The 26,877-nt window shown below is 44.4% G+C and overlaps 3 protein-coding genes across 10 annotated transcripts in view; 2 read left to right on the top strand and 1 right to left on the bottom strand.

Annotated features, from left to right (window-relative positions):
- The first annotated feature begins 470 nt into the window (after positions 1 to 470).
- On the top strand, positions 471 to 13,783 carry LOC143259410 (sodium-coupled monocarboxylate transporter 1). Of its 2 annotated transcripts, none has more exons than XM_076521395.1 (9): positions 471 to 767; positions 7,671 to 8,019; positions 9,005 to 9,230; positions 9,294 to 9,361; positions 9,511 to 9,806; positions 9,894 to 10,112; positions 10,187 to 10,370; positions 10,723 to 11,007; positions 11,182 to 13,783. In XM_076521395.1, exons 2-9 carry the CDS (start codon positions 7,681 to 7,683, stop codon positions 11,425 to 11,427), a joined length of 1,863 nt encoding a protein of 620 aa, XP_076377510.1. In that variant the 5' UTR covers positions 471 to 767; positions 7,671 to 7,680; the 3' UTR covers positions 11,428 to 13,783. The 2 variants fall into 2 exon arrangements, with proteins under 2 accessions (XP_076377510.1, XP_076377509.1); XM_076521394.1 differs by lacking the exon at positions 471 to 767 and adding an exon at positions 4,262 to 4,773.
- A 118-nt stretch (positions 13,784 to 13,901) lies between these two features.
- myd (stromal cell derived factor mayday) lies at positions 13,902 to 20,484 on the top strand. The gene is made up of 5 exons (XM_033465934.2): positions 13,902 to 15,550; positions 15,962 to 16,430; positions 17,017 to 17,280; positions 17,407 to 17,588; positions 18,716 to 20,484. The coding sequence occupies exons 1-5, from the start codon at positions 15,533 to 15,535 to the stop codon at positions 18,890 to 18,892; spliced, it is 1,110 nt and encodes a 369-aa protein (XP_033321825.1). The 5' UTR covers positions 13,902 to 15,532; the 3' UTR covers positions 18,893 to 20,484.
- Positions 20,485 to 20,605: 121 nt separating this feature from the next.
- Positions 20,606 to 26,877, bottom strand: part of Pdfr (Pigment-dispersing factor receptor) — a 71,258-nt gene continuing 64,986 nt past the window's right edge. For 2 of the 7 annotated variants that reach the window (XM_076521400.1, XM_033465882.2), the window contains exon 14: positions 20,606 to 24,721. In XM_076521400.1, coding sequence (XP_076377515.1) covers positions 24,588 to 24,721 — 134 coding nt within the window. In that variant the 3' untranslated portion in view covers positions 20,606 to 24,587. Of the gene's footprint in view, positions 24,722 to 26,177; positions 26,362 to 26,877 lie in introns of all 7 variants that reach the window. The other 5 variants (XM_033465892.2, XM_033465900.2, XR_004489675.2 and 2 more) reach the window with 5 other exon arrangements.

Raw genomic sequence — 26,877 nt, 5'->3', positions numbered from 1 at the left:
CGCCTTAGTCAACTGGCAATTAATCCATCAAGAAATCCAGTTGGACGTTCCCGTCTTTTCTTGGCCGAGGTGTCGAATGCCCAGCCTCATGCCGCTCCAGGCCAACCCTGAGGAGCCTGGGAAAGGCTTCGCGCAGCCATGCAGAACGACTCGAGAAAATTCCATCCTTAATTCACGATCTCCTTGATCACTTCTAATTCTTGTCAATCAATCGCGACTGCCGATTAAATATATCACCAGAGTTTAGGATTGCCAACGATTCCATTTGTGCCTTTTCCGCCGGCTCATGGCAATCCTAGACAACTCTGACAATCTTGAGAAAAGCTGTAATCTCGCTATGAAATATGAAAATATTATTAAATTCCATTTTCCCGCCGTTTATTGCGGTCAGCCGGAATCCGATCAAACTCTCTGACACTTCTGTTTGTTTTCATGGGGCTCCGTGGCACCCTCCCAGCCCCCTCGACCTCGCCGAGCACGTAGTTTTGTGTTGTGCCTGTGGACAGCCACGAGTTTCGCGGTTTAACGGTTTCCCCCTCACCGATTTTTCAAGGCATTATGCCATTAATGTTCGAGAAACAAATACTGCAGACTCTGATAAACGTTGCCGAGCTTACGGTTATTTGCCGGGTCAAGGGTGAAAATAGAAGGGAATTCAAAAGGGGCTCGTTTTTCTGCCGGCGAAAATCGTTCTGGGAGATGCAAAGGTGGCTGCGAGTGGTTCTAACAGTGTTCCAGTGAAGCGAAGATATTTGTTCAACGAGAAAGTAAGAGACACTTCAACTTCAGCGGTCCTAGAACGTTTTTTCATTGTAACGTGATCGTTGGACTGCAGGTCTCTATGCAAAATAAATATAGTAAAATATATAATAAATATATAAAATAAATATAATAAAATAAATATAATAAAATATTTAATAAATATAATAAAATAAATATAATATGTCCAAGACGATTGCGAGAAACAGAAGTTAGATAAACATGAATTGTTTCTTTCAATTATTCGAATAAACTGAAAAGCCTGCAACTGTATTATCAAGTTGACAATTTTATATCTCGGCTAGACGCTTTTGCAATAAATGCATCAAATCCGCAGTCGAGTTATTTCGTGGAATAACATCGTCGAGTGGTGTGTCGGGTCGATTTTGATTCAGCATTATTGACTGGTGCGTGGTCGAAGACTGTGTTTGGAAGAATTTGATCGGTGTACATACACGGTCATTCATGGGAAGAACGCGCGGTAATTTGTTTAAAATCGCGTGACTCGTCGCGGGTTCCCGGTAGATCGTTACGATATCAATGAAGGAACAAGATTTCATGCGATCGGCTCGTGCCATAACTAACGCACGAGGTTCGCCGTCTTCACTTTCACGCACGTGTTCCCGTGCGCCGTCGAACGACCATTGAATCATTCATTATGCAACTGTTTAGAGCTCGCAGTTCTGGAACAAACAGACGGAACCCGAGATCTCTGGGATATTTTAGGATCTGGTAAACGATCGTTGCGACGTTCCTCGTCAATTGAAAAATTATGTACGGTCAACGGGAAACGCGGGACGCAGACTTTACGAATTTTCTTGTCGCTGGGGATAAAGCAAAAAAAATACAATGTAAAAGTCGAAGTAAATAAAATAATGTAAAAAATGAAGTAAAACGAATGAGAGTAAAAATCAGAATAAATAAAATATTGTGAAAAATGAAGTAAAATGAATGAAAGTAAAAGTCAAAATAAATATAATAATGTAAAGAATAAAGTAAAATGAATGAAAGTAGAAATGAATAAATATAAAGTAAAAATGGATAAAAATAAAGTAAACATGAATAAAAATAAAGTAAACGTGAATAAAAATAAAGTAAAAATGAATAAAAATGAAGTAAAAATGAATAAAGTAGGGTCGTCGATAGCATTGTTTTATATTATATTGCTTCGAAATTGCGTTGAAAAATTCGCGAAATTGATAGAATTGTCACAAATAGAAATGTTGAACCGTCGATATTTTTGTGGAACGACGTCGTCGCACATAAACCAATAATTCAAGAGAACCTATAGCTCAACTTGGTCGAGATATTGCACACCGATGCTGTGCACAGCAGTGCCTACATTCACTGGTAAAACTTATGCTAATATATTCACGACACGTGCCAGTGACCCGTACGAACTTATGCAACCTTCCAAATAGTTCCTTCAAGGTTGAAAGGTTTATCTTACGGAGGCCCTTGGAGTTTATCTTGCCGAGCCGAATCTTCGAGGGAAATTAATTACCTTCAGGGATTTCCGAAAATTACCTAATCCATCTAACAACAAAATTGTTACGTCGCTGATTTATAGAACGAATAAATTAGTAAACAAAAAAGCAGAGTTCTACTACGAACGATTTACAATATTCTTTGCAAAGTTTCAACGCGATAAATCTGGATTTATTGTTGAGAATATTTTGAGAGATCAGTTCGAATATTTTTCTTTCGATAAAAAATTCGTGAGAGCTTGTAAATTGAACGTAAGCTTTCTGAAGTATCCAGCGACTCGGCCGAGGCGGATGCTATTTGTTTAAGACGGCGGGGCTGCAGGGGTTAAACGGGCCATTAGAGAGAGTGAGAGAGAGAGAGAGAGAGCCGGGACTTTAAGGAAAACGCGTGATCATCGTTTGTTTGCAACCCCGTAAGTTCGAACCGGTTGGATCTTGTTCCCGCTGGCTGGCCACCGCGGATTTCGCGTGTACGTCGATCCGTGAGTCGATTTTCGCGTTCGAATCTGCGGCTGATAGAACAGTGGCCGAACAACCCTCCTTATTGCAGAGAGTCGCGCGATCTTAAACCGGTCACTTCGATCGTATTTTAGTATTCCCGAAAGCGCCGATGGATGTCCTACGTGATGGAGAACGTGAGTTCCCTCTGCCGAAAATTGCGGGACAATCGGAAATATTATTCCACTTTTATCCGGGATTTATCTGTCGTCGAATCGTCGCCGCGGATTTTTGTGCACTTAGCGTGGGATATTCGAGATTCGAAATTGAAAGTTCGCATAATTTTCAACGAACGAACGTTAGTATCTCTTATTACAATTTATGTATGTATATATATAAATAATAACTAATAAATAATAATAAATAATAAAAATAAATAATAATTAATAATGATAATAATTAATAACTAATATAATAATAATAATAATAAATCCAAAATTGTATATTTTACGGTCGTAGTTTACTAATTTTAATAGAAAATGCTTAGTATCGACATTATAATTGTACAAATTAAACGAATCGCGTACAAATTACCCAATTTTCCCCAGTGTTCTTTCCTCCTGAAACAAGTGGCCGCTAAAAATCTGAATAAAAAGTGACTTAGGTTTAATAAAGCCTGGTCGAACAGTGGATTTTGTGTCGCGTAGTGATGTCTTTTCATGGGATTAGTGTTGTAGTGTCAATTTGCTCCCAAGATACATCAAATAAATCGTGAATGCATCGAGAAGTCCATTTCTAATTTAAAACGGTCATTCGACTTTTCTTTATGGTTTTCCCCAGTGAAAAAATCTGCTGCGTTTGCAATTACATTTTCTCTAACATTGTATCACATTTTCGAAGTAAATTCAAAAATGTCCAACGAAGTTGCTGAGCTCGAATGTTGCTACATTAACTATACCTCGCTGTAAAATATTTATAGTTCATCCTTTTGCAATTTCTCATGCTAAAAAGATGTGTGTATGAAATTTTTTTAGATAAACTTCTTTGTTCACGCATATATAGTCAATAAATGAATTTGAGCTTGAACAATAACTATAAAAACGAGCCGCAAGCTGACCGTCAGTTAGGGAGAATTTACTATATTTAGAGAGAATTTACTATAATTAGAATTTTACTATAATTTACTATAATAGATTATATAGTCTATTTTATTATTATAGTATATTATCTTATTATTATTATAGCCTATATATTAGACTATAATTCTCTCTAATTATAGAATTTACTATAAATTCCACGAGGTTTAAACAAATTCAAGCATATCATTGTTACAAAATGTCATGCATCGGTAGCGTTTAGGGCTTCGTGGTGTTCTAGTATTGATTAAGATCATGCACAATTTTTCCACCTATCATTCGAACAGCTGTCACGGTTGCGGCGTTCTTTTTTCACGAGAAAAAGAAGCCGTTTCCGGCGGGTAAAAGCGGTTCTAATATAGATCTGGATCGCGATGAATACCGGCGAATACCGGGCGGGCGGTGGATCATCTGGACTCCCCGGAAGCGAGTCACCGTTCGATTCACTTTTTTTCCGCGTACAGTCGTTCGCCGGCGTCGATTGTTGTTGTTGTTTCTACGAGTCCTTGTTCGAACAGAGATGAGGAACTTGTCGCGGCGATCCCCGGGAAGGGGCCGGTTCATATAAATGGGCACATGTGACAATTAAAACGGCCAGTCTGAAATCGTTCTCCGTCTTAATCCGAAGCCGGGGTCCCCGTACGGAAACAGAGAAACGAGCAAACGGGAGAGGATCGAGCGTGAAACCGAGCCGGCGGAGCCCTAATTAGTTAATCGTTCCGCGACAGTCCAGCACATCTCGCGAAGCAGCGACCTGTAAATCCGAGCGCACACATATGCGTTACATCAGGAAAATCAGCAAGATCATTCAGCTGCAGTTCCGCACGTTTCTGCCGGGCTTCCGACGCCGAAACGCGCTCCCCTAGGGGCTAGTTCAATCTTCGTCCCCTCCTATTTCCACCCTTCCCGGCTGCTAAGGGCGTTTCCGCGGCCGCCATCTTGCATCCGACGAGGTAAGCACCCTAAAAGGCTCGCGGATTCTCCTGGAGAATCGTCGTCCATTGCCGAAGTGTCGTACACGAATTTTTAAATTGTCTTAATCACCGTCAATTCGGCCATCTTTTACCGATTAGCTTAATTGCTTTTTTAAGGAGGTCGTCGCAATTATTGATAGGCCTAAATGGTTGTGTAGCGGCTAATTAGCTCTTCCTCGTGTTGCTAGAAAAAGATGATTTCTATTTGTCCGTGTCATTAGAAGCGACGCCGAACGACTATCTGCGAGAGAGATGACTTTCTCGGGGTTTATCACGTTTACATTGTTATTTATGGTTATTTTAATTGTTTAAACAGTTGGATGTTCTTATATTGTATCTGAGGGGTAGCCAAGTTGCAAGTGCAGTGAAGAAAGAAGCGATTCTCATTTAGATATTACAGGAATTCTGAAAGGGAGGTTCGCTGATAGATCGGGAAACATTTTCTTTCGCTTGTAAAGCAATAAGAAATAATGTTTTACGCGCCTCGGTACATCGAAATGCATGTTCGAATGTAGTATAGGCCTGGTACAATGTTTTCAGCAAAGCAAAAAGTATTTAAAAAATTCTGGAATGCAAAAATCCTGGGCCCCCAAGTGCACTTCCGGTTTGCACTTCAGATTCTCGGTGCGATAATAATTATTCTTGCGGGGAATTCAATTGTTACAACGGACGTAGATTGTTTACAGAAGAGTTTGTTTATGGTTCAATCGATAATAATTCTCTCAGTGAAGTTATAGTTTATTATTAACCCTGTTATAAATTGTACGATTAAAATTGACAGTTTGTTGAAGAAATCGTTTGAAAATATGATTATCTGCATACGTCGAAAATAATAGATACGATGGAAATGGTTAACGATCAAACTGTTAGTGGCAAGAAAAACGATATCAATGTTAATAAATTGTGTAAAAATTCGGAGAATTAATTCGTTGTAATTTTTCTTTCTGCAGAGTCAAATTTTCGATTAATAATATCCTTTAAATATAGGAAGAACATATAATCTAAAGAAAATCGGATAAATAAAAGTAGACAAAATATATAATATAAATAAAAAAAGTTATATTATTTAAAATCCATATTACGACATAATTTAAAAGATAAGATTAAATTTTATCGCAATGCTCGACATTGCGGCGTGTGTTTGTACTGGAATTAAAAAAGAAAGCGTTGTAAATTCAAATGAAAAGAGCGTCTCGTTTAAAAATCGTGTTTCTCGTGGTAAACGAACCGAAAATTGATTGCCCGCTATCAAAGGTCCAATGGTCAGCCACGAAAGCAGATTCTATGAGGAAAAAAGTTGCGCTCGCGTTTCGGTTCGACGACAGAATCCGGCTGGTTTCAACAAGAAACGATATTTGACTATGATTAACGCCGGCCGATAATGTTCGCGTTAAGAAAAGTATTTACGAAATTGTTCGAGTTACTTTATCGGCCGCATATTATCGTCGGAGAACATCGCGCGAAGGACGTTCAAGTTCGCGCGCATAAGTTGAAGTTCAGCCGACGCGGCGATCGTGAAGTATAATGAGCGCGATCCGCGGGACTCGAAGACCCTCTTGCGTAATCAATTTCCTTGCGGAAGTGTTGTTTGTCTCGTTTTTTTTTTCTAGGGTTTCATAATTTCTCGAAAATTGTGAAAGCCGGGCGTGGCGCGCAAGAGCCGTTCGTATCAGCGTAGAAAATGGAAAATTATGAAACTACTAGACCCGTAACGGTGTCCGAGACGACCGGTTTCATCCAGTGTCAGCCAGATTCCTTAATGACGATCGAATGTCCGCGTTAATAGCCACGATGGCGGTACAAATCTTCCTAAACAATTATACCCAATGGCGGGACGCCTCGCTCAATAATCGTAACGTGCTCGAGCTAAGGAAGATGTCATGTTTTGCTTATGTAAGGAAGAATCGGCTCACGACACTGTGCACACCGTGTACACACGTTGGATCGATGGTGCATCCACGCTGAAGAATTTCATCAATTTTAATTCTCGTGATTTTTAATTTTTAATTTTTAATTTTCAATTTTTAGTTTTTAATTTTCTTCAATTTCAATTATTCGTTCTAAATCAAACAGATGCAGAAATGCTCTAAGGTGATGAATTCCAATTGACATAATTATTCTAAATTAACTGAAACATTTCATCAATTTTAATTCTCATAATTTTTAATTTTTAATTTTCTTCAATTTCAATTATTCGTTCTAAATCAAACAGATGCAGAGCTGCTCTAAGATGATGAATTCCAGTTGACACAATTTTTCTAAATTAACTGAAACATTTCATCAATTTTAATTCTCATAATTTTTAATTTCTAATTTTTCATTTTTCATTTTCTTCAACTTCAATTATTCGTTCTAAATCAAACAGCTGCAGAAATGCACTAAGATGACGAATTCCCGTTGATTTTAATTCTGAAATCATTTTCCCGCGAAACTTCGACGATTCCTTAAACCGCGGACGTCCGCTTAATTTATTCGATTGCGAACTTTTCGCAAGTTGAGAGCTCCTGGCACAATACAAAGCGGATGATTTTATTGATTCTGATTTATCGGAACGAAATTTCCGACGGGAACAAGTCGACGCGCGATGAAACGGAGAAGGTTCAATTACATCGTGCGGCCGCGCGATCAATCTGGATCGCAGGGAATCGATGATCGATCCTGCCCGCCTCACGTGATTGTACGTCCGGCGGTAGAATATCGATCAAATGCGGCGCAAGGTCTTCGAATGCCAAGTACAATCTCCATTAATCTCTTCGTATCGTCTTTCAAAGTCAATACCACGATTGCATAAAAAAAGAAAAGAAAAAGAAACATATTGTTCCACGAGATCGTGATTTCTATCGGATCGTTTTTGCACTGTTTTCCTATTTCCGCAGCTACTGAAAAATGCCGGCACGTTTGTTCGGCCTGTTCCTCTTCCTGGCCGTGTCCTCGGCGTCTTCGGAACAACGGCCGTCCGACTATGTGGACGAGAAATGCATGCAGAAGCATCCTGTTTTGTTGCACTTCTTCTCCTGGGTGGACTACCTGGTGTTGGCCGCCATGTTGGCCATCTCCTGCCTGATCGGCACCTTCTACGGTTTCTTCTCCAAGAAGCAAGAAACCAGCGAGGACTTCCTGTTGGGAGGGTCCAGCATGGGCACCTTCCCCATGGCGATGTCCCTGGCGGCCAGCTTCATCACGGCCATTGAACTGTTGGGGAACCCTGCGGAGATGTACGCACAGGTACTTCAAAGACTTCGAAGGTTTCGAAGACATCCGAAGTCTGCAAAGACGATCTAATATCGTCGAAGACATCGTGAGTCGTCGAGGATGTCTGACATCTTCGAAGACGTCCGAAGTCTTCGAAGACATCCGGTCTCTTCAAAGACATCTGAAGTATACAAAGACATCTAGCAACGTCGAGGACATCTTAAGTTGTCAGAGACATCTAATATCTTTAAAGACATCCGAAGTCTTTAAAGACATCTGGAGTCTTTCAGAACGTATGATGTATTCGAAGACATCCGGAGACTTCAACGATGTCTGAAGTCTTCAAAAATATCTAAAGTTTCTAAGAACGTATGATGTATTTGAAGACATCCGGAGACTTCAACGATATCTGAAGTCTTCAAAGACATCCGGAGACTTCAACGATATCTGAAGTCTTCAAAGACATCCGGAGACTTCAACGATATCTGAAGTCTTCAAAGACATCCGGAGACTTCAACGATATCTGAAGTCTTCAAAGACATCCGGAGTCTTCAAAGACGTCTGAAGTCTTTAAAGACATCCAAAGTCTTCAAATACATCTCTAAAGTCTTTAAGAACACATGATGCATTCAAAGACATCCGGAGACTTCAAAGACGTCTGAAGTCTTCAAAGACATCCGGAGTCTTTAAAGACATCCGGAGTCTTCAAAGACGTCTGAAGTCTTCAAAGACGTCCGAAGTCTCCAAAGATATCTGAAGTATATAAAGACATCTAACATCGTCGAAGACACCTTAAGTTGTCAAAAACATCTAACATCTTCTGAACATCTTCTAACATCGTCCGAAGTCTTCAAAGACATCCGAAGTCTTTAAGAACATACGATGTATTCAAAGACATCCGGAGACTTCGAAGACGTCCAAAGTCTGCAAAGACATCTTCAAACACGCCCCAGTCTCGAAAAACAAAAAAAATCCTTCAATCCCCTCCAAACAATTGATCCGGATACTCAAAAATTAGGGGACGCAGTTCTGGATGACCTGCGTGGCCTTCATCCTGGTGGTCCCGATCACCTCGCACCTGTACCTGCCGGTGTTCATGAAGCTGCGGCTGACCTCCAGCTACGAGTATCTGAACCTCCGGTTCGACCGGCACTGCAGACTACTCGCCAGCGGGTTGTACATGCTGCAGATGATCCTCTATACGTCCGTCGCGGTGTACGCGCCCGCGTTAGCTTTAAGTCATGGTGAGTCCGTCGAGTCCTCCAATCACGAAGTGTCCCTGTAAAACGTCTTCGATCTTCTTGCAGTCACTGGTCTGAATACTTACATAGCCGTCACTCTAGTCTACGTAGTCTGTATCTTCTACGCCTCGCAGGTAGGTAAATCCTCTTCGGACACCTCGAAGTAGGTCTCCTCTCGCTGGAGAACGTTGGAGGAGGTCGCCTCTCGCTGGAGGACCTTGGAGGAGGTCGCCTCTCGCTGGAGGACCTTGGAGGAGCCAGCTAATTCGATGCTTTTGCACAGGGTGGTATGAAAGCTGTCATAATGACGGACACGTTCCAAGCAGCGGTGCTACTGGGCTCCCTGTTTCTGATCGTCAGCTACGGCCTGGTCTGGCAGGGTGGTCTGGCCTCGGTCTGGGGCGTGAACCAGGCCTCGGGCCGCATGGAGTTCTTCAATATGGACCCCAAGCCCACCGTGAGGCACAGCTTCTGGAGCGTGGTGATCGGCGGGACCGTCTACTGGACCACCATGTTCTGCAGCAACCAGGCTTCCGTCCAAAAGTACCTAAGCGTGGAGACCATCGGCCAAGTGAGAACGTAGGTAGATCCTCCGATAAAGTCGATAAATCTCGAAGAGTACGCAGAACCGATGGCTCACTGTCGATTACACGATTTCGACTTCAGGGCGCTGTGGGTGTCGGCCTTCGGCATGATCATCATCTACAGCGTGAACTTCTTGACCGGTATGGTGCTCTACAACACTTACAGAGACTGTGATCCTCTATCCGCTGGCCACATCAGTGGCCAGGATCAGCTGCTGCCTCTCTACGTGATGAACTTCATGGGCAGCCTGAAAGGGGTGCCTGGCTTCTTCGTTGCCGGCATCTTTGCCGCTTCTTTGGGGTCAGTTCCTAAGGTCCTAGGTTGTTCTGGCATCAGCTAGACATTGTTACAGACGTTGATCGTGAACGTTACAGGACCGTGGCCAGCGCGCTGAACTCGCTTGCAGCGATCACTTGCGAGGACATCCTGCAGGGAGTGTTCAAGATCAACTTGCCAGCCAGCAAAGGCGCCATCTATGCCAGGTGGATCAGCGTCTTCTTCGGCGCCTTCAGCTTCGCCTTGGTTTTCGTCGTCGAACGGCTTGGCAGTGTTCTCGAGGTGCTTATTCTATCTCATTCGGCTCGCTAGATCCACCGATCTAGATTATAAGGTCGGAGCTGAGTGAAATGGCGCGCGTACAGTTTGCCCAAAGGGATCTAAAACCGAGTACAATAATGTCTCTCTAATTGACGCTCAGATCGTCCACAAAAATGAACAATTTGGGAAGAGGAGACACGATTATTCGAGACTTGCAGCTCGTTTTTACAGTTGCTAACAATCGATAACCATAAAAAAACGAGCCACAGGGCTGGAACAATCGTATCTCCTCTTTCCAAATTGTCCACTTCTGTGGACAATCTGAGCGTCAATTAGAAAGACATTACTGTACTAAGCGAAACCGATGTTCCAGGTTGCCTTATCGTTCAACGGCATGGTCGGAGGCATCACCCTGGGATTGTTCTCGTTGGGCATGTTCGTCCCCTGGGCGAACGGCAAGGGGGCAATCTCGGGCGCCATCACCAGCCTGGTCGTGATCCTATGGATCGGCCTGGGGGCGCAAATTGCAGTCCTGAACGGGCTGATCCATCTGGACAGCAAGCCCGTGTCGATAGACGCTTGCCCCTGCATCAACAGCACGGACATCGGTGGCAACCATTCGGCCGACTACGTCGACGACGTCTCCGCGATTTACAAGGTAGGCTATCCGCCGAGGAACACCCTAGGGTGACCCAGCCGTACCCGGCAAACGGCCTAATAACGCAGGTTCAAACGGAATCCATAATTCCGGCGATGATCGTTAGCAAACCGAATCGATAATTCCGTCGGTCATTAGCAAACCGAATCCCTCAAAGCATTAATTCTCGCACAGATCAGCTACCTGTGGTACAGCGGGATCGGCTGTCTGCTGACGATGCTGGTGGGTGTCGCTGTCAGCTACGTGACAGGGTTCCAAGACCCAGCCGACCTCGACCAGGACCTCCTCTGTCCTCTGATCGCCTCCATGTTCTGCGTGAAGAGCAAGCCGAACGCCAACAACGTCCAGGGCATCATGAACTTCGGCCTGGAACTGGACGACGAGAAGGCGCAGCCGGACACCGGGAAAAGTCCCAAGTGAAGCGGCCCGGCCGACCGAAATCAGTATTCGAAACAATCGCGTTACAGTCATTTTCTATTTCGAGCCTTTTAGGGCGAGTAGATTACCGTGCTGTGTCCGCGAGGATCCTCAGACTGCATACGTTCGCCTCGGCACGGTACAGTAACTTCTCCCCGATTCGCGGTCAGGTTAAGTACGAAAATGGACAATCTGGGAAGAGGAGATGCGATTGTGAGAGCCTCGTGTCTTTGTTTTATACTCGTCGACAAACTTGTTAAAAAAAGGGGCGCCTACTACTTTTGTCGAAGTTTCAAATTCTCGTCACAGCTGCCGCGCGCTGCTTCTTCGAACAATTTTTTCGACGAAAATGAATTATACACGGAGAAAGCAGAGATTTCAGGCTTTACAATGAGCTCAGTCTCGTTGTTCTACGATTTTTATTCGCGAAGTTATGGTATTTCGAATATCGTCGATGTTTCGTAGGTCAGAAATTTCGTGTACAGTCTGGAACGAGGTTCTCCCATTCGCTGTGTCGCGAATAAATTTTGTTAATGAAATCGACGGACGGCCTCCGAAAGCAGACACTTCGGGCTTTAAAATGAGTTTAGCTTCATTGTTCTACGATTTTTATTCACAAACTCACAGTATTTTGAATATCGTCGATGTTTCGAAGGTTAGAAATTTCGCGTAAAGTCTGAAACGAGATTCTCCCGTTTACTGTGTCGCGAATAAATTTTGTTAATGAAATCGACGGACGGCCTCCGAAAGCAGACACTTCGGGCTTTAAAATGAGTTTAGCTTCATTGTTCTACGATTTTTATTCACAAACTCACAGTATTTTGAATATCGTCGATGTTTCGAAGGTTAGAAATTTCGCGTAAAGTCTGAAACGAGATTCTCCCGTTTACTGTGTCGCGAATAAATTTTGTTAATGAAATCGACGGAAGGCCTCCGAAAGCAGACACTTCGGGCTTTAAAATGAGTTTAGCTTCATTGTTCTACGATTTTTATTCACAAACTCACAGTATTTTGAATATCGTCGATGTTTCGAAGGTTAGAAATTTCGCGTAAAGTCTGAAACGAGATTCTCCCGTTTACTGTGTCGCGAATAAATTTTGTTAAGGAAATCGTCGGAAGGCCTCCGAAAGCAGACACTTCGGGCTATAAAATGAGCCTAGTTCCATCGTTGTATGATTTTTTTGCACGAAGTTATAGCTGTTCAAATATCGACAATTTTTTCGAAAATTTGTTACTTCGACGAAAGTAGCGGACGGCTCTTAGTCACCGATTGTCAGCAACTATAAAAACGAAACGCAAGGCTCGATTAACCGTATCTACTCTTCCCAAACTGTCCACTTTTGTGCGTAATCTGAGCGCGAATTAGAGAGAAATTATTGTAATTTCTCCCAGATTGTCCGTTCATTCCGGTACGAAATTGGACAACTTGGGAATAGAAGACACGATTCTTCGAGCCTCGCGGCCCGTTTTTACAGTTTCCGATAATCGCGTCCCCTCCTCCCAAGTTGTCTATGTTCGTTTCCAAGCCGTGGGACAATGCCGGAGAAATCACTGTGCCCGTTGAGCACGATCGTGAACGATCGGCCACAGCGTAGACCTAGTGTTTTAAGTTTTAATCGTTCGAACTTCGACACTGGCGGGTCCATCCTCGCGATGCTCCCCTCGTCCAGGTCTCCGTTAGACTTCAGGAGTTCATTTCGGATGGGTCGATGTCCCATCGTATAGGTCCGTTCCGATCGTGGCGGCGGACTTTACTGCAGGCACACTTTTAAAGTCTTTGATCACAGAAGATTATTCAGTACTTACTCGAATCACCGCCGCCACGATTCGAAAATAATCCGGGACCGTTTTACTAGGACATTAGACTTAACGTTACTTTTTAGTTACCCGCCCCACCCCCCTCCACCCCCTCCGTCGCACAGCGACGCCCGCCAGGAAAGGTCGTCGCTGTTTTTAAAGCGTGTTTTTAGCATGTCGTCGTCCGAAGCGTTCTTTTTTTTAAAAGTAATTTATTTTTTAAAAGCTTAAGCGAAACCGGCTCCCCGCGACTCTCGAAACGAATTTTACACGAATAAAGTTCCGTTGGAGGTGTTGATCGCGGCAGGGCGGCAAGGATCGTTCGTCGTTCCACTGCGGATTTGTGTACTTCGTTCATGGTTACCTTTAATTTAATATGCGGACGGATTCAGAGTGTATGTGTGTCTCTCTGCGTGTGTGTTTTGCGTGTGCGCGCGCCTGTTCGTCGACGATCCGTCCGCGCGTCGTTTTACCGTTCAGATGATATTGTCGTCGCAAGCTGTTTGTCTCTCTGGATACCTGTTTGTACATAAAGAGAAAATATACGAGGTCGATTACCTCATCGCTGTCGTCTGTTTACATTCCCCAGCGTGTCTTGCGAACAAAGCGGTCTACGAAGTAAGAAGCGTCACGAGGATCGTCGCGCGCGAAACGTCGCGAGAAAATTCTCTGAGATTGTCGCTCAGCTTGTACAAACAAAACTGGACAATTTCGGAAGAGGGGCTGCGATTATTCGAGCCTCGCGGCTCTGACACGACAAGGAAAATTCCACGAATTCAAAGCGATAGTTCTGATGAATATTGCGATATGTTCTCGTGGGGCTATTTCTATGCAATTTAGCTTAAACGAAAGCTAAAAGTGTTTACTTCAAGGCAGGATAGATTATATTGCAATAGAACGACGAGATAATTTTGAAAAATTAAAAGGAATCGGCCTCTGACGTCATGGGAATAACAAGATTGAAGAGGAAAAGTTCAGAAGAATTTTAAGATGCGTTCTCGTGGGGCTATTTCTATGCAACTTAGCTTAAACGAAAGCTGAAAGTATCTACTTCAAGACAGGGTAGATTATATTGCAATAGAACGACGAGATAATTTTGAAAAATTAAAAGGAATCGGCCTCTGACGTCATGGGAATATCAAGATTGACGAGGAAAAGTTCAGAAGTATTTTAAGATGCGTTCTCGTGGGGCTATTTCTATGCAACTTAGCTTAAACGAAAGCTGAAAGTATCTACTTCAAGACAGGGTAGATTATATTGCAATAGAACGACGAGATAATTTTGAAAAATTAAAAGGAATCGGCCTCTGACGTCATGGGAATATCAAGATTGAAGAGGAAAAGTTCAGAAGAATTTTAAGATGCGTTCTCGTGGGACTATTTCTATGCAATTTAGCTTAAACGAAAGCTGAAAGTGTCTACTTCAAGACAGGGTGGATTAGATTGCAATTATATAATAAGCTCCGTTCGCCTCGACGACTGCAAGTTATTATATCTCCATCCAAGAAAACGCGAACCAACTTATTACACGATCTAACAGCTACCGGGTGACAAGAACTAAGAAAACGCGAACCATAAGGCTCGAATAATCGCATCTACCCTTCCCAAACTGTCCGTTTTTGTTTCCAATCCGAGGGACAATTTCAGAGAATTTACTATACTTCGAAACGGCAGACCAATTCCCAGCAATTAGAAGGAGAGCGGCCGGGGAGTCTAGTCGGCCGAGGAAAATCGAGGAGAGCCGGGGATAGTCGTCCGCCGGAGCGAGAGAGAGAGAGAGGGGGAGAGAGAGGGAGACGGAAAGAGAGAGAGAGAGAGAAGGGCAGAGAGAAAGGCCACGACAGTGAAAGTGGATCAATACCCCGTTAACGTTTCGCCAGGCAACGTGCGTGCGGAGAGTACGCTGTCTCTCCGGCAGTCTCGCTTATTTTTCAACGGAGGACAGTCGCGACTCGGCCGAATCCACAGTGTCATCATCGGCGAATACGCGACAACTATTGTCCAGTTCATTGTCTCACTGATGCCCAGTTTCTCCTCGACGAGCCGCAGTGAAATCGCGTTGACAAATCAGAGAAAGCTGCTGGCCAGCTAAAACGGTCGTCGATGGCCTGAACGCGATGTGCTCGGGGAAACGTAGAAAAGTGGTCGACAGTGTGGTTTTTGCGTTGACGATGGAGTCTCCTGCACCATCCTGCGTGGTCTTCTTCGAGCTGGCAGAGTGGTAGACGAACTGAATGGAGGAGAGAGACGGTTTCCGGGGACCAATGGCCAGGCCGCGATTTCTCTGAAGATCGTTCATCGGATTCGCTGAGATGCACCTCTCTTATTTCGTGAGTCGCCCGTTATTATTAGTTCACGATTATCAGACCGCGGATCTTTATGCAAATTAGGAACCGTCCGCGCCTGTCGCGAAGAGCAGGAGCGACTTTCGAAGTAGACCGCGAACTTATCTTCGCGCGAAATTAGAATTGTCTTGGAATCGTCAGCTGCTGCAAAAAATAGCGGCAACTTAGAACATTCGCGCTTTCTCCTGAATAATTTCAGCAGGTCGAAGGTCGCATATCGGCGCTATTAGAAACATTTCAATGTATAATACAATTTAATAAATTTAAAATAACTTCAACGAAAATTTACCCCTCGAATTTCTGTCAGAAATGCATAAAATCCGCGGTCGAACGGCCGCGTTCTTCGACGTTTACCCTCCGTTCTCCAGTCGCTGACTCGACGAGCCCTCTTTCCAGATACACAAGATCACCTGCAATTCCGACCTACGCTGCTTCCGGTTCCTCAGGTGGACCACCATGGTGCCGCTGGTGATCTACCTGAGCCTGCTCTTCGTCAAGTTCAACAAGAGCGTGCCCCTGAAGAGCTTGCCCACCGGCTCCACCGAGAAGGACACCGACGGGTCGTTGATCGAGAATCTGTTCATCGAGCTGGAGGCGGTGACCCCCAGCAAGAGGGACGACAAAGGCGCGGCGCTGATCCGCAAGGACGAGCAGAGCATCAGGGAGGTGGAGGAGGCTGAGAACAGGGAGAACCCGAGGACCCTGCTCGAGGATATATTCCAGAGGGCGGACACCGATCAGGATCAGTCGTTGGACATCCAAGAGCTTGCCAAGTGGATCCACACGAAGATCACAGAGCATATCAGTCGGGCAATGAGGGAGAACGTTGGCCTCTTCACCGCTATCGACAAAAACCCCAGGAACGGTGCGTTCGATTTACAGTAATCTCTCTGTAATTCGCGATCAGATCGCGCGGAAAAATGGACAATTTAGAAGGTGGAGACACGATTATAGTAGCTTCTCTGTAATTCGCGCTGAGATTGCGCGCGAAAGTGGACAATTTGGGAATAGGAGACACGATTACAGTAATTTCTCTCTAATTCGCGCTGAGATCGCGCACGAAAATGGACAATTTGGGGGGAGGAGACGCGATTATTCGAGCCTTGCGACTCGTTTTTGTGATTACCGATTGTTAACAATGATAAAAACGGTTCCACGTATTTGATTTCATAATTATTGAAGCCGGAAAGCTGCTATTATTAGAAATCGTTGAATATATTTCTTTATTCGGACGCGCAGAGTATTATAAAAATTCTGAAAAATTTCGATAAAGTCTATCTTGCAATTCTCATGAGGCAATATCAGGCAAATAAAAAACTCACTTTAATCCTAAAGCATGCTTTTGTCGCGGAGCGCACGTATCTCTGGCCAATATCGTCCGCTAATGCTAGCGACCGATTTCGATCGAGAGTGAAAGCTCCGGGATTATAATTGCAAATTCCGTGCGGCAGGCGAGGTGTCATGGGAAGAGTACCACGCGTACTTTCTCAGGTCCCACGGGTTCCCGGAGAGTTATGTCAGCTCGCACGACAAGAAGCACAGCGACATGTCGCGGACGCTGAAGGAGAACATCATGAGGGACAGAGCCAGATGGGCGGAAGCAGCCAGAAACGACCCGGACAGGCTGGCACTGGACGAGTTCCTGGCGTTCACCCACCCGGAGAGCAGCCACAGAGCTCTGCTCCAAATAGTCGAGGACTTGTTCGAGAAATTTGGTGAGAGATGAAGTCACTTCTAACTCTGTAGAAGTCACCTAACTCCGTAGAAGTCACCTATAACTCCGTAGAAGTCGTCCAATCGACGCGGCGAACGATTTCTCTCTAGCGATCGTTCTTTTGCAGACCGCGACGGGGACGAGGAGCTGACCGAGGACGAGTTCTCGGATCTGCCAGCCGAGGGGATGGGTCTGGACCTGAGGGAGGACAAGCACGAAGCTGTGGGTGGTAGCGAGGACAGGCGACAGGAGTTCAGACACCTGATTGATAAGAATAAAAATGGAAAAGCCGACAGAACCGAACTTCTAGTAAGTGGTCGAGCAGGGTAGATGCGCTTGTTGCGGCCACGTTATGGATTTATAGGAATTCCAAAGGATATGATAGAGTAATTTCTCCCAGAAATGTTCGGAGGTCGGAACTGAAACCGGCAGATAAGAGAATACTAAGTCACGATTCTTCGGGCCTCGCGGCTCGTTTTTATAGAAACTCGGGGCAGTCGGCGAAAAATAATTGTACAATAATCTACACCGTCTAGATCGATTTGAAAAAGCTTCTACCATAATCGCCCTAAAACATTTCCAATGGAAAATATTTTTTCATTGGCGAAAGTGAATTTTCCAGCTTCGGTTTTTCGTCCTTGGAAACTCTGCGTTCGAACGTCTCTCCAGGGTCTGAAAAATTTTTCCCACGATTCCGATTACCACGATCTTCAAGATTAGAGTCTTCTCTTTCGAACGACGTCAAAGTTTTCGATCTACGATTTTGTCTTTCTGCTTTATCGCGGTTCGAAGCGACCAAGGACGACGCTGCAGAAAATGACTTTTGACAGATTTTCGATTTTAATTCCAATTCTTGTTGGCTAACTTTTTTGTTCCTAATTTTTTGCCACGATTTGAAGGCAATTCGGTGATCAATTCTTACCTGACTCGCTCACGATAAATTATATAGGCGTAAGATTAGCAGAGGGAAATTCACAGCAACCCGAAATTTGGCATTTCCGGGAGAACTTATTGTATTCTTAAAGTGTCGTATCACGTAAGAAATCTTACAAGTTTTAATAGTTTAATTAACGCTGGAACTCTCTCTACCGAGGCCTAAATGCAACTATAATTCATACAGATTTATAACAACGACAAGATTGAATTTATTCACTTCGCACGGTTTCTCTTAGAATATATGGTTGAGCAATGAAGTTCATTTGAACATATCTGATAGAAACATTTTGATTATATGAAAGAATTGTGAAAGAAGAAATCAGAAACCAGTCATATCGACTTATTAAGTCGTATTATTACCAGATTACGGATTATTTATGTCCCACGAAAATGTCTTTCCTCTTTTAACAATTTCAGCAAGTCGTACACGATATAAAAATATTCAAAAAATTCATCTCGCGCCTTCAGAATTTTCTTTCTAATCTATTCGTTCTTGCCAGATGTACATAGACCCGAGGAATCCGAGACACGCCATCCAAGAAGCTCAACACCTGATCAGTCTGTCCGACACGAACTTGGACGGGAAGCTGAATCTCTCTGAAATACTCAGCAAAATGGAGCTGTTCCTGGGCAGCAAGATGGTGGACACCGAAGGGAGTTTCCACGACGAATTCTAGGGACTCGACGAAGACGTCCGGGGATCGTCGGAGGCGTTCGGGCCTCGTCGTACACCGATGTCCGAGAATCAAATTTCTATCGAACCTTTTGTATCGCTACTAAAACCAGACAATATTCGTTAGCAATAGTTAGCGGCCACGATAGGCGATCGATCGGTCTCTACCGAGGATCGGTATCAAAAAAGAAAGAAGAAAGAAAAAACGAGGATGCTCGTTTCCTAGAGAACGTCTCGCGAAAACCGCGTTCCGGTGGAACGAAGCTCGCATTTCCACGGACACCGGTATCTTTTCTACTTTTTCTATTCCAGCAGCACGGACTCTATTTTTCTGCGACACGTCTGTTTTGCAATTTTTCGAGGACACTTTTTCACTGGTAGACACACGGGACTCGATCGGACGCAATGGAATTGCTGCGAGCTTTTTCTAGGCTGCGTACGGACGAGGAGATGTTAAACGAGAACGTCACAGTATTTCATATCGATTACCGTTCATTCATTACCTAGTTTGTAATGTCCGACGTAGGGATTTCGCTGGATGGTTGTACACTGTTCTAACGAGAGCGAGGCGATCGTTTCGACGCTTCGACGGCTTTTATAACGTATCTGTGATAGTCTTCGTGACGTAGAGTATTATTTCTCTGCCTGATGCGGGTAGGACGGAAAACTAAACTTGTTGGCAAATGAAATGACCGTTCATTCGTCCGGCAATTAATTATCGCGGTGAACGATTTCGGTTTCGGCAACAAGTTCGCGTATAGTCCTCGCGCGACAAGAAGGCGTCTTTGCGTTTACGTTCCCCTCTTACTAGCTGCCCCACTCCCGCGACTAGTAGGAGGGGGAACGTCCCACTGCCGCGGCTAGTAGGAGGGGGAACGTCCCACTGCTGCAGCTAGTAGGAGGGGGAATGCCCCACTTCCGCAGCTAGTAGGAGGGGGAACGTCCCACTGCCGCAGCTAGTAAGAGGGGGAATGCCCCACTCCAGCAGTCAGTAGGAGGGGGAACGTAAACGCAAAGATGCCTTCTTCTCGCGCAAGGACTATACCTTGCGTCGTCTGTTTGCATTTCAGAGACTGTAGAAATTGTATATCGCAACTAAGTCGTGCATAAATGTATTTTTCAGAACCTAGTACTACATCGTATCACTTCGTTCAACCGTGTTAACGCAAGTGATGGAAATTGAATGATTCGTTGATTTCCTTTGGAACAATTGAGACTGAAACGAAAAGGTCGTAAGATCATCGTATTTTACGTTCTATTTTTTGATGGAGAAAGGGTATAGTATAATTGTGCGTATACTTGAATCCGCCCATTCGTCAAATTTGTGTGAACAGCGTTGCGCGCGGATTCTCGTTCAATCGCTGATTCGACGTTCACGCAAAGCTGATATATTTTATTAACGATGTATTAACAAAAGAGTTTCATTTAGCCAGGCGTCCTTGCACGTTTGACCGGTGTCGATGCATTGTCTGAAATCGCGGCAGACCAATCTGCAAAGAGAGAATTTCGTTGTTGTTCCTTTCAGAAGATATTTCTACGCTGTGACACATTTTTTGTACAGTTCACTGTCGCAATAAAAATCCTCTGTGAGTATAATTGAGCGGCTCCTCTGTTTTTCCATCCGACACAGACGCCGGAACGAAATTTGTGAAATGGCTCGCAGCTCGGACATTTATTTATCACAGTTGGTGGAAGGTTGACGACGCTCAGTACGCGATCCGTTGTCACGATAATTTATTTGCATGTTAAAAAAACGCTCAGCTACAAAGTCACTTAAGCAACGCAGCGTCCGCTAATTGGCTAGGTCTTAAGGCTAATTATCCTCGGCTTTATCGACGAAGCTTACAAAGATACACGGTACCCTAAGAGTCCAGTCGAATATTCCTTTCTCGAAACGATAATACACAATTCCCCGCGAGCGAGCCGTGGATCCCGGCTCACGCGAATCAAGATAATAACCTCGGGGCTCTGTAATTCCCCTGCAATTCCGCGAAACAGGACAGAATGAATTTATCTTTCATAATTCTGCAGGAAAAAAGAAACTCGTTACAAAGTGCGGAACGCAATTTTCTCGAGCGAAGTTCAATTTCACCGGGAAAGTTAAATGTACCGGGTGAAAAATATAAGTTTAATGATCTCTGAAAAGTATCGCCGTGACGGAAATGCGCAAATATTTTTACGATTTCAGAATTTCCAATTCCAAGCCGTCTCGTGCACGCAGGTCGCCGACAAGCGTGTATCGCCACATTTCTTTTTAAACAGAAAAACTTCTTTTTATCCAAAATTTACTATACACGTTCCAAGCAGTTGATCATCCGCTGCAGATTCTGTAAGTTTCGTTGGAGGATTATCGAAATTAACGGCGGAGCGGTGATTTTGGTGTCGCGACCGCTTAAACCGAGAAATAAATTCTGGATCCGCGGATCGTTTACTTTTATTTGTACAAAACTAAACTAAGACGTTCGAAGACTTCAGATCTGTCAGAGAACCTCGGCAAAAGTATTTGAAACGTCTCTGAAAAATTACGGTGAAACTTCTGCTTCATCGGTATTCGCAAAACTGTATTTTATTTCGCGAAAATCCCGTTTAAAGTTTCGAAGAGACTGTCAACCGCAGGCCGCGACTTCAATAATTCAAGAATCGATATTTTCGGCACGGCTACACGCTTAGAAGACGCCTCGTGCTCGGTTCAGACGGCGAGAGACCCCGAGATTTTTATTTGGGTCGTGCCGATATATCGCGCGCACGAGAACCGACGAGATTAGGATTCCTTTGGAAAAATAATCAGAGTGGTTCGTAATCGATCACTTGCTCGCCTGCGGAGAGAGATTCCAGGTACATCGGGTAAATTCCGAAACGATATCGGTACGTGGCACCGCAGCACTTCAGAATTAAAGCCCTCGATTCACATCGAAATAGGCGGAAGCAGCTCATTCATCGGGCGTTCGAGTGGATTCCAGACAATACGCTCGGCACGCGTAGCCGAGATCGGCGCTGTTCGACGGAAAAGTCTCGTTTCTCACTTTGCCTCTCACCACTTGGTCGCCCGAGGCTTCGTGCAATTTTCCCGGGAAAACTATTCCGCGGAATATACAATTTTTAGGCTGATTTCGCCGTCAGAGGCGGCTCGACCTCTTGTATCGATTAAACCTATCGAATGTACATATATAGCGGTTCATCAACGAATTTCTGAGTGTCCAATGAATCGCCAACAAATTTCTAAAACTTCAAGGGATCACGTGAAATATTTCTGAAAGCCCCGTGATGGACCAACGAATTTCTGAGAGTCCAATCGTTCTTCAAAAACATTCTGTAAGTCGAGCTGATCGTCGAAAGATTTCTGGGAGTTCAATGGATCGACAAAAAATTTCTGAGAGGCATTAGGGAATTTTCTGGGAGTGTAATGGACCACGGGAAAAATGTCTGAGAGTCGAATAAACATTACGAAAATTTTTTAGGGTCCGAGGAAAATTTCTGAGGGTCCAACGGGCTACAGGAAAAATCACTGAGAATCCAATGGATCGTAGGAAAAAATACTGAGAGTCCAATAGATGTCAGGAAAATTGCTGAGAGTCCAATCGATCGTAGGAAAAAATACTGAGAGTCCAATAGATGCTAGGAAAATTGCTGAGAGTCCAATGGATCGTAGGAAAAAATACTGGGAGTTCAATATACGCCAGGAAAATATCTGAGAGTCCAATGGATCGTAGGAAAAAATACTACAAGTCTAATAGATGTCAGGAAAATGTCTGAAAGTCCAATGGATCGTAGGAAAAAATACTGGGAGTTCAATATACGCCAGGAAAATTGCTGAGAGTCCAATGGATCGTATGAAAAAACACTGGGAGTCCAACATATGTCAGGAAAATTGCTGAGAGTCCAATGGATCGTAGGAAAAAATACTGGGAGTCTAATATATGTCAGGAAAATTGCTGAGAATCCAATGGACCACGGGAAACATTTTTTCGGATCAGGAAAAATTTTCAATTGAATTTAACAAAGCATAAATATCCTGCCGTTCCTATAGACTCAATTTCGACCCGAATGCATTCAATAAAATTATATTCAAAACTGTTTACATCCCTTTCCTCGTTGAAGCACTGCTAAAAGTGAAATCTTCTCTGCCTAAGCTGTTCAGCTTACTGCGGAATTTGTTTTATAATTGAAAAGAGCTACTTTTATCCTCTCTCCGACGAATGCCGCCCATTTTTTCCTCGGCGAAGGGGTTGAATTTTCGTGGCGGAATGTTTTGATCTTCGGCAGAGCCGGTTCGCACAGAAGAACTTTCGGCCGGGGGATCGTTCTTTCTTTTTTTTCCGGAGGAAAGTTTGCAGATGCCCTCTTGTTTTTCAGACCTCTTCGAAACTTTCGTTGCAAAGTGGAGATTCGTGTTCCAGAATCGCGAGCAGCGGTTCCCCTCCCCCCTCTCTCTCTCGAGGCGGTCGCGCGCTGGCATAGAAAAATTTCAATGAAAAATTCTACCCGGAGAATAGGCGCCAGTTCGCGTATATCGAAATTCTTGTTCGTTTAACGGCGGCTGCCTCCGGCTTTCCATATTAAACATCGGTATTTTTAAAATTTGCATGTCTTAGAATTAGCCTCGCAAGCACTGGTTACAGAGAGATTCGTGGAAGCATATAAACAGCAATTGCACACATCCATAGATTACTTTATAAACGGGTTCGCGCTTAAAAAAAGTAAACCTCGCGGAGTCAAAGACGAGTTTTCGTGGTTCCCTTCACCGTTCGTCTCGACGTGCGACGATCGATCGTTCGCAGAGTCGGGCGGTCGAGAACACTGGAAAATTTTCATTGTAAAAACGTGAACGATGCTTTCACAAACGATGGCCAACCGAGGCTTGTCTGACCGCCGCCAATTTTACAGACTATTCCGATCACCGATGGTCGGTTTCACTCTCAAGGGATTCTCGTTAACAGACGCATCAAACGACTTGAAACCACTTGAAACCACTTCGAACCAGCTTGAACCTTTTGTCAACGAATCGTCCATAGTTCGATCGGACTGGACGAAACATTTTATTCTACGACTAATTGACTCGACGGGCGGTCGCTGACCGCCACGAACCTGTTGCGCTCTCGACGGCTGACCTTCGACAACAGCTTCCCAAGCGTTTCGTCCTTGGGCCTCCTCGTTCTCTCGCATAATCGTTCTAGAACAACAGTCAAAGGATCAGAACAAACCGGTCCGTCCCGCGAATTTCCAAAGATTCTGTCCGCGCGGTGTTCCAAACCGTTTCAAACCACGTCAAACGGCAACGAACGCTCTTCGGGCCTCGTGCAATTAATTACCCAGAGAAATCGCAATTGAACGATGATAAAAAAAATTCTTTGAACCGTGTAAATGAGAACGAATTGATACGCAATATTGTCTGACTGCACGACACCGTTCTGCCAATTCCCGTTCGAAGGTTCAGGCTTCGATGAACTCGTCTACAATTATACAAAATCGTAGGCTTAGTTCGTTAATTTAAAAAAAATCGATCAGACAACGCGATCAGACTTCGCGTTAATTGCCCGAGAAGGATCCGGCGGATCCAAGTTCCGTCTCGTCGAGCGACGACTTCGATTTTCGTAGGAGACCGTCGCGTTCGTGGACCCTAATCTTCAGCTGGGTCTAGGGTCCGTGCTGGTTCGCGCAGTCTCAGTCTAACGGCGGCCGTCTCAGCAGATGGTCCGGCCTCAGACAGTGGACTTGGTCGTCGGGTCCTCGAGCTGGAGTCTTCCAGGTAATCCCCTTTCTCCCAGCGGAGTCCTCGGGCCAGGTGTCCTTGGGGGGTTGCGGTGGCGTGGTGATGCTACGTCAGACTGCTGTTCTGAAACGCGAGTTCAAGGTGACACCGGCGAGCAGTCGCCCTCGGGTTACATAGAAAGCGATTTTCTTTTGCGACAACGGACAGGTCTTCGTGTCAAAGCACCAAGGGGATGGTAACTGACGTTGGAGGAGGCGCAAAGTGGTTCTTGAAGTAGAGGCTGTAGTCTGTTGGCCTCTGGAGGGCAATAGATAAACGGTTAGCAGATAAGAGTCGTGTTGATGCAGAGAGAAAGAGAGAAAGAGAAAACAGATTTGAGGGCATTGAAAGCGAGAACTGGTACTGATAGTTTCGCCAACGATTGGGGTTGCCAACAGGTTCTGAGTCACAGTTTCAATTCCAGAATGGGGAAGGCATACAATGCGGAGACGTGTGGTGCTGCTGAGAGATGTTACCACTACTGGCAGTGACAATGGATCCTCGGGAAGTCTCAGAAAGACTGGCGAGTTCGTGGAAAATAAGACGTGCGGAAAGGTGTGGAAATTTGTGAGGGATCCATGAATCGTACGAAAAATGTCTGCGAGTCTAATGGACCTAAGGGAAATTTCTAAGAGATTAATGGACCACAGAAATATTTCTGAGAGTCCAATAGATCGTGGGAGAAAAGTGCGAAACTCTGGAAAAATATCTGAGGGTCCAATGAGTCACAGGAAAAAATACTGAGAGTCCAATGAGTCACAGGAAAAATTACTGAGGGTCCAATGGACTCATAGAAAAATTCTGAGAGTCAAATGGATCCTAGGAAAATTCTGTGCAAAGCCGGTGGGCATCGGGAAAATTTCTGAGAGTGCTGGGGATCTTAGAAAATTACCCGAGAGTCCAATGGAGTCAGGGAAAAATTGCTGGGGGTCCAATGAGTCACAGGAAAAAATACTGAGAGTCCAACGAGTCACAGGAAAAATTACTGAGGGTCCAATGGATCGCGAGAAAAAAGGAAGTGCAATGGATCGTAGGAAAAAACTTTCGAGAGTCCAGTGGATCATTGGAAAAATTATGAAAGTCTAATGGACACTAAGAAAACTCTGTGCTAGTTAAATGTACGGCACAACAATTTCTGAGAGTCCAAGAGATCCAAAGAAATTGTCTGAGAGTCCAATGGCCGTATAAAAAAATTTCTGGGAGTCCAATGGACGTGTACAAAACTGTCTGAGAGTCCAATGGCCGTACAAAAAAGTTTCTGGGAGTCCGATAAATTAGAAACAATTTTCTGAGAGTCTAAAAGACGACACGAACGTTGCTGAGAGTTCATTGGAGACTGGAACATTTCTGGGAGTCCAATGGATTCTGTACAGGGTCCATCCATGTCCAGGATTTTTGAGGGACCATCTAACGGATTTTGCTGAGACTTCGGGGAAGGTCTGAGAGTCGAAGGGATATCTGGAGGGAGCCGACAAGCACCAGCCGAGCAAAAGCGATGCAACAGCACATGCATGACTCGCGCGTGTCCCGTGTGTATTACCTACTGGTATGATCTTGCGAGGAGAATCGACCGTCGATGCTGGCAATGATCTAAATGCGGATTGGCGTGCTTTCCTCGATCATTACTCACTCGGCAGGTCGGTCCGGCGGTGGTGTGTTCCCACCTCGACAGCACAGTCTTATCCAACCGCTAGGTCTCATCTCCTCCTCCTCCATCTCGATCACTGCGCGTATCAACAATCATTATATTCTCTTATTCGTCCGTAGTTGGTCCCGGTTATCAATTTGCATCCGGCGGTGCCGCTCTACACAGCCAGGATCGGTCCCCCACGGAGAACGTCCCTCAAAAAGCTCATGGTATCACCGGCTCAACGATTCTCTTACGAATTACGAAACGCTTTGCAACAAATTATTCGGTCGAAATTTGAAAAAAGAAAAACAATGCCAGGATAAAACGTCTGCGTCAACGTCGACGTCCTAGTAAAATAACAAAAAAATTTCAAAGAGATCGGCTCAGTGCGTTGTCTAAAAAATAATTCGGCAAAGATTGTGCGATGCGAGTAAGTCAACTTAGGCGATTACTTTCTAATGAACGAGCACAGATATTCGCACAACAAAATTTCTGTGGTTACATCAACGACCTGGTAGAATGTGTAAAAAATTTCGAAGAGATCGGTTCGGTGCATTGTTTAAAAATAAATTGTCAAAGATCTCGTCTACTTCGAGCAGCTTTATGCTAG

Source organism: Megalopta genalis, chromosome 5 (assembly GCF_051020955.1).
Source record: "Megalopta genalis isolate 19385.01 chromosome 5, iyMegGena1_principal, whole genome shotgun sequence".
Classification (NCBI taxonomy): domain Eukaryota; kingdom Metazoa; phylum Arthropoda; class Insecta; order Hymenoptera; family Halictidae; genus Megalopta; species Megalopta genalis.
Note: the sequence above shows the minus strand (reverse complement) of the source record. Positions and strands in the feature narration are given on the sequence as shown.

Coding starts and splice junctions, on each gene's coding strand:
- LOC143259410 (XM_076521395.1), top strand. CDS start 7,681: ATGCCGGCACGTTTGTTCGGCCTGTTCCTCTTCCTGGCCGTGTCCTCG. Junction 9,231..9,293: donor CGCGTTAGCTTTAAGTCATG/GTGAGTCCGTCG, acceptor ATCTTCTTGCAG/TCACTGGTCTGAATACTTAC. Junction 9,362..9,510: donor GTATCTTCTACGCCTCGCAG/GTAGGTAAATCC, acceptor GCTTTTGCACAG/GGTGGTATGAAAGCTGTCAT.
- myd (XM_033465934.2), top strand. Junction 17,281..17,406: donor GGACTTGTTCGAGAAATTTG/GTGAGAGATGAA, acceptor GTTCTTTTGCAG/ACCGCGACGGGGACGAGGAG. Junction 17,589..18,715: donor CCGACAGAACCGAACTTCTA/GTAAGTGGTCGA, acceptor CGTTCTTGCCAG/ATGTACATAGACCCGAGGAA.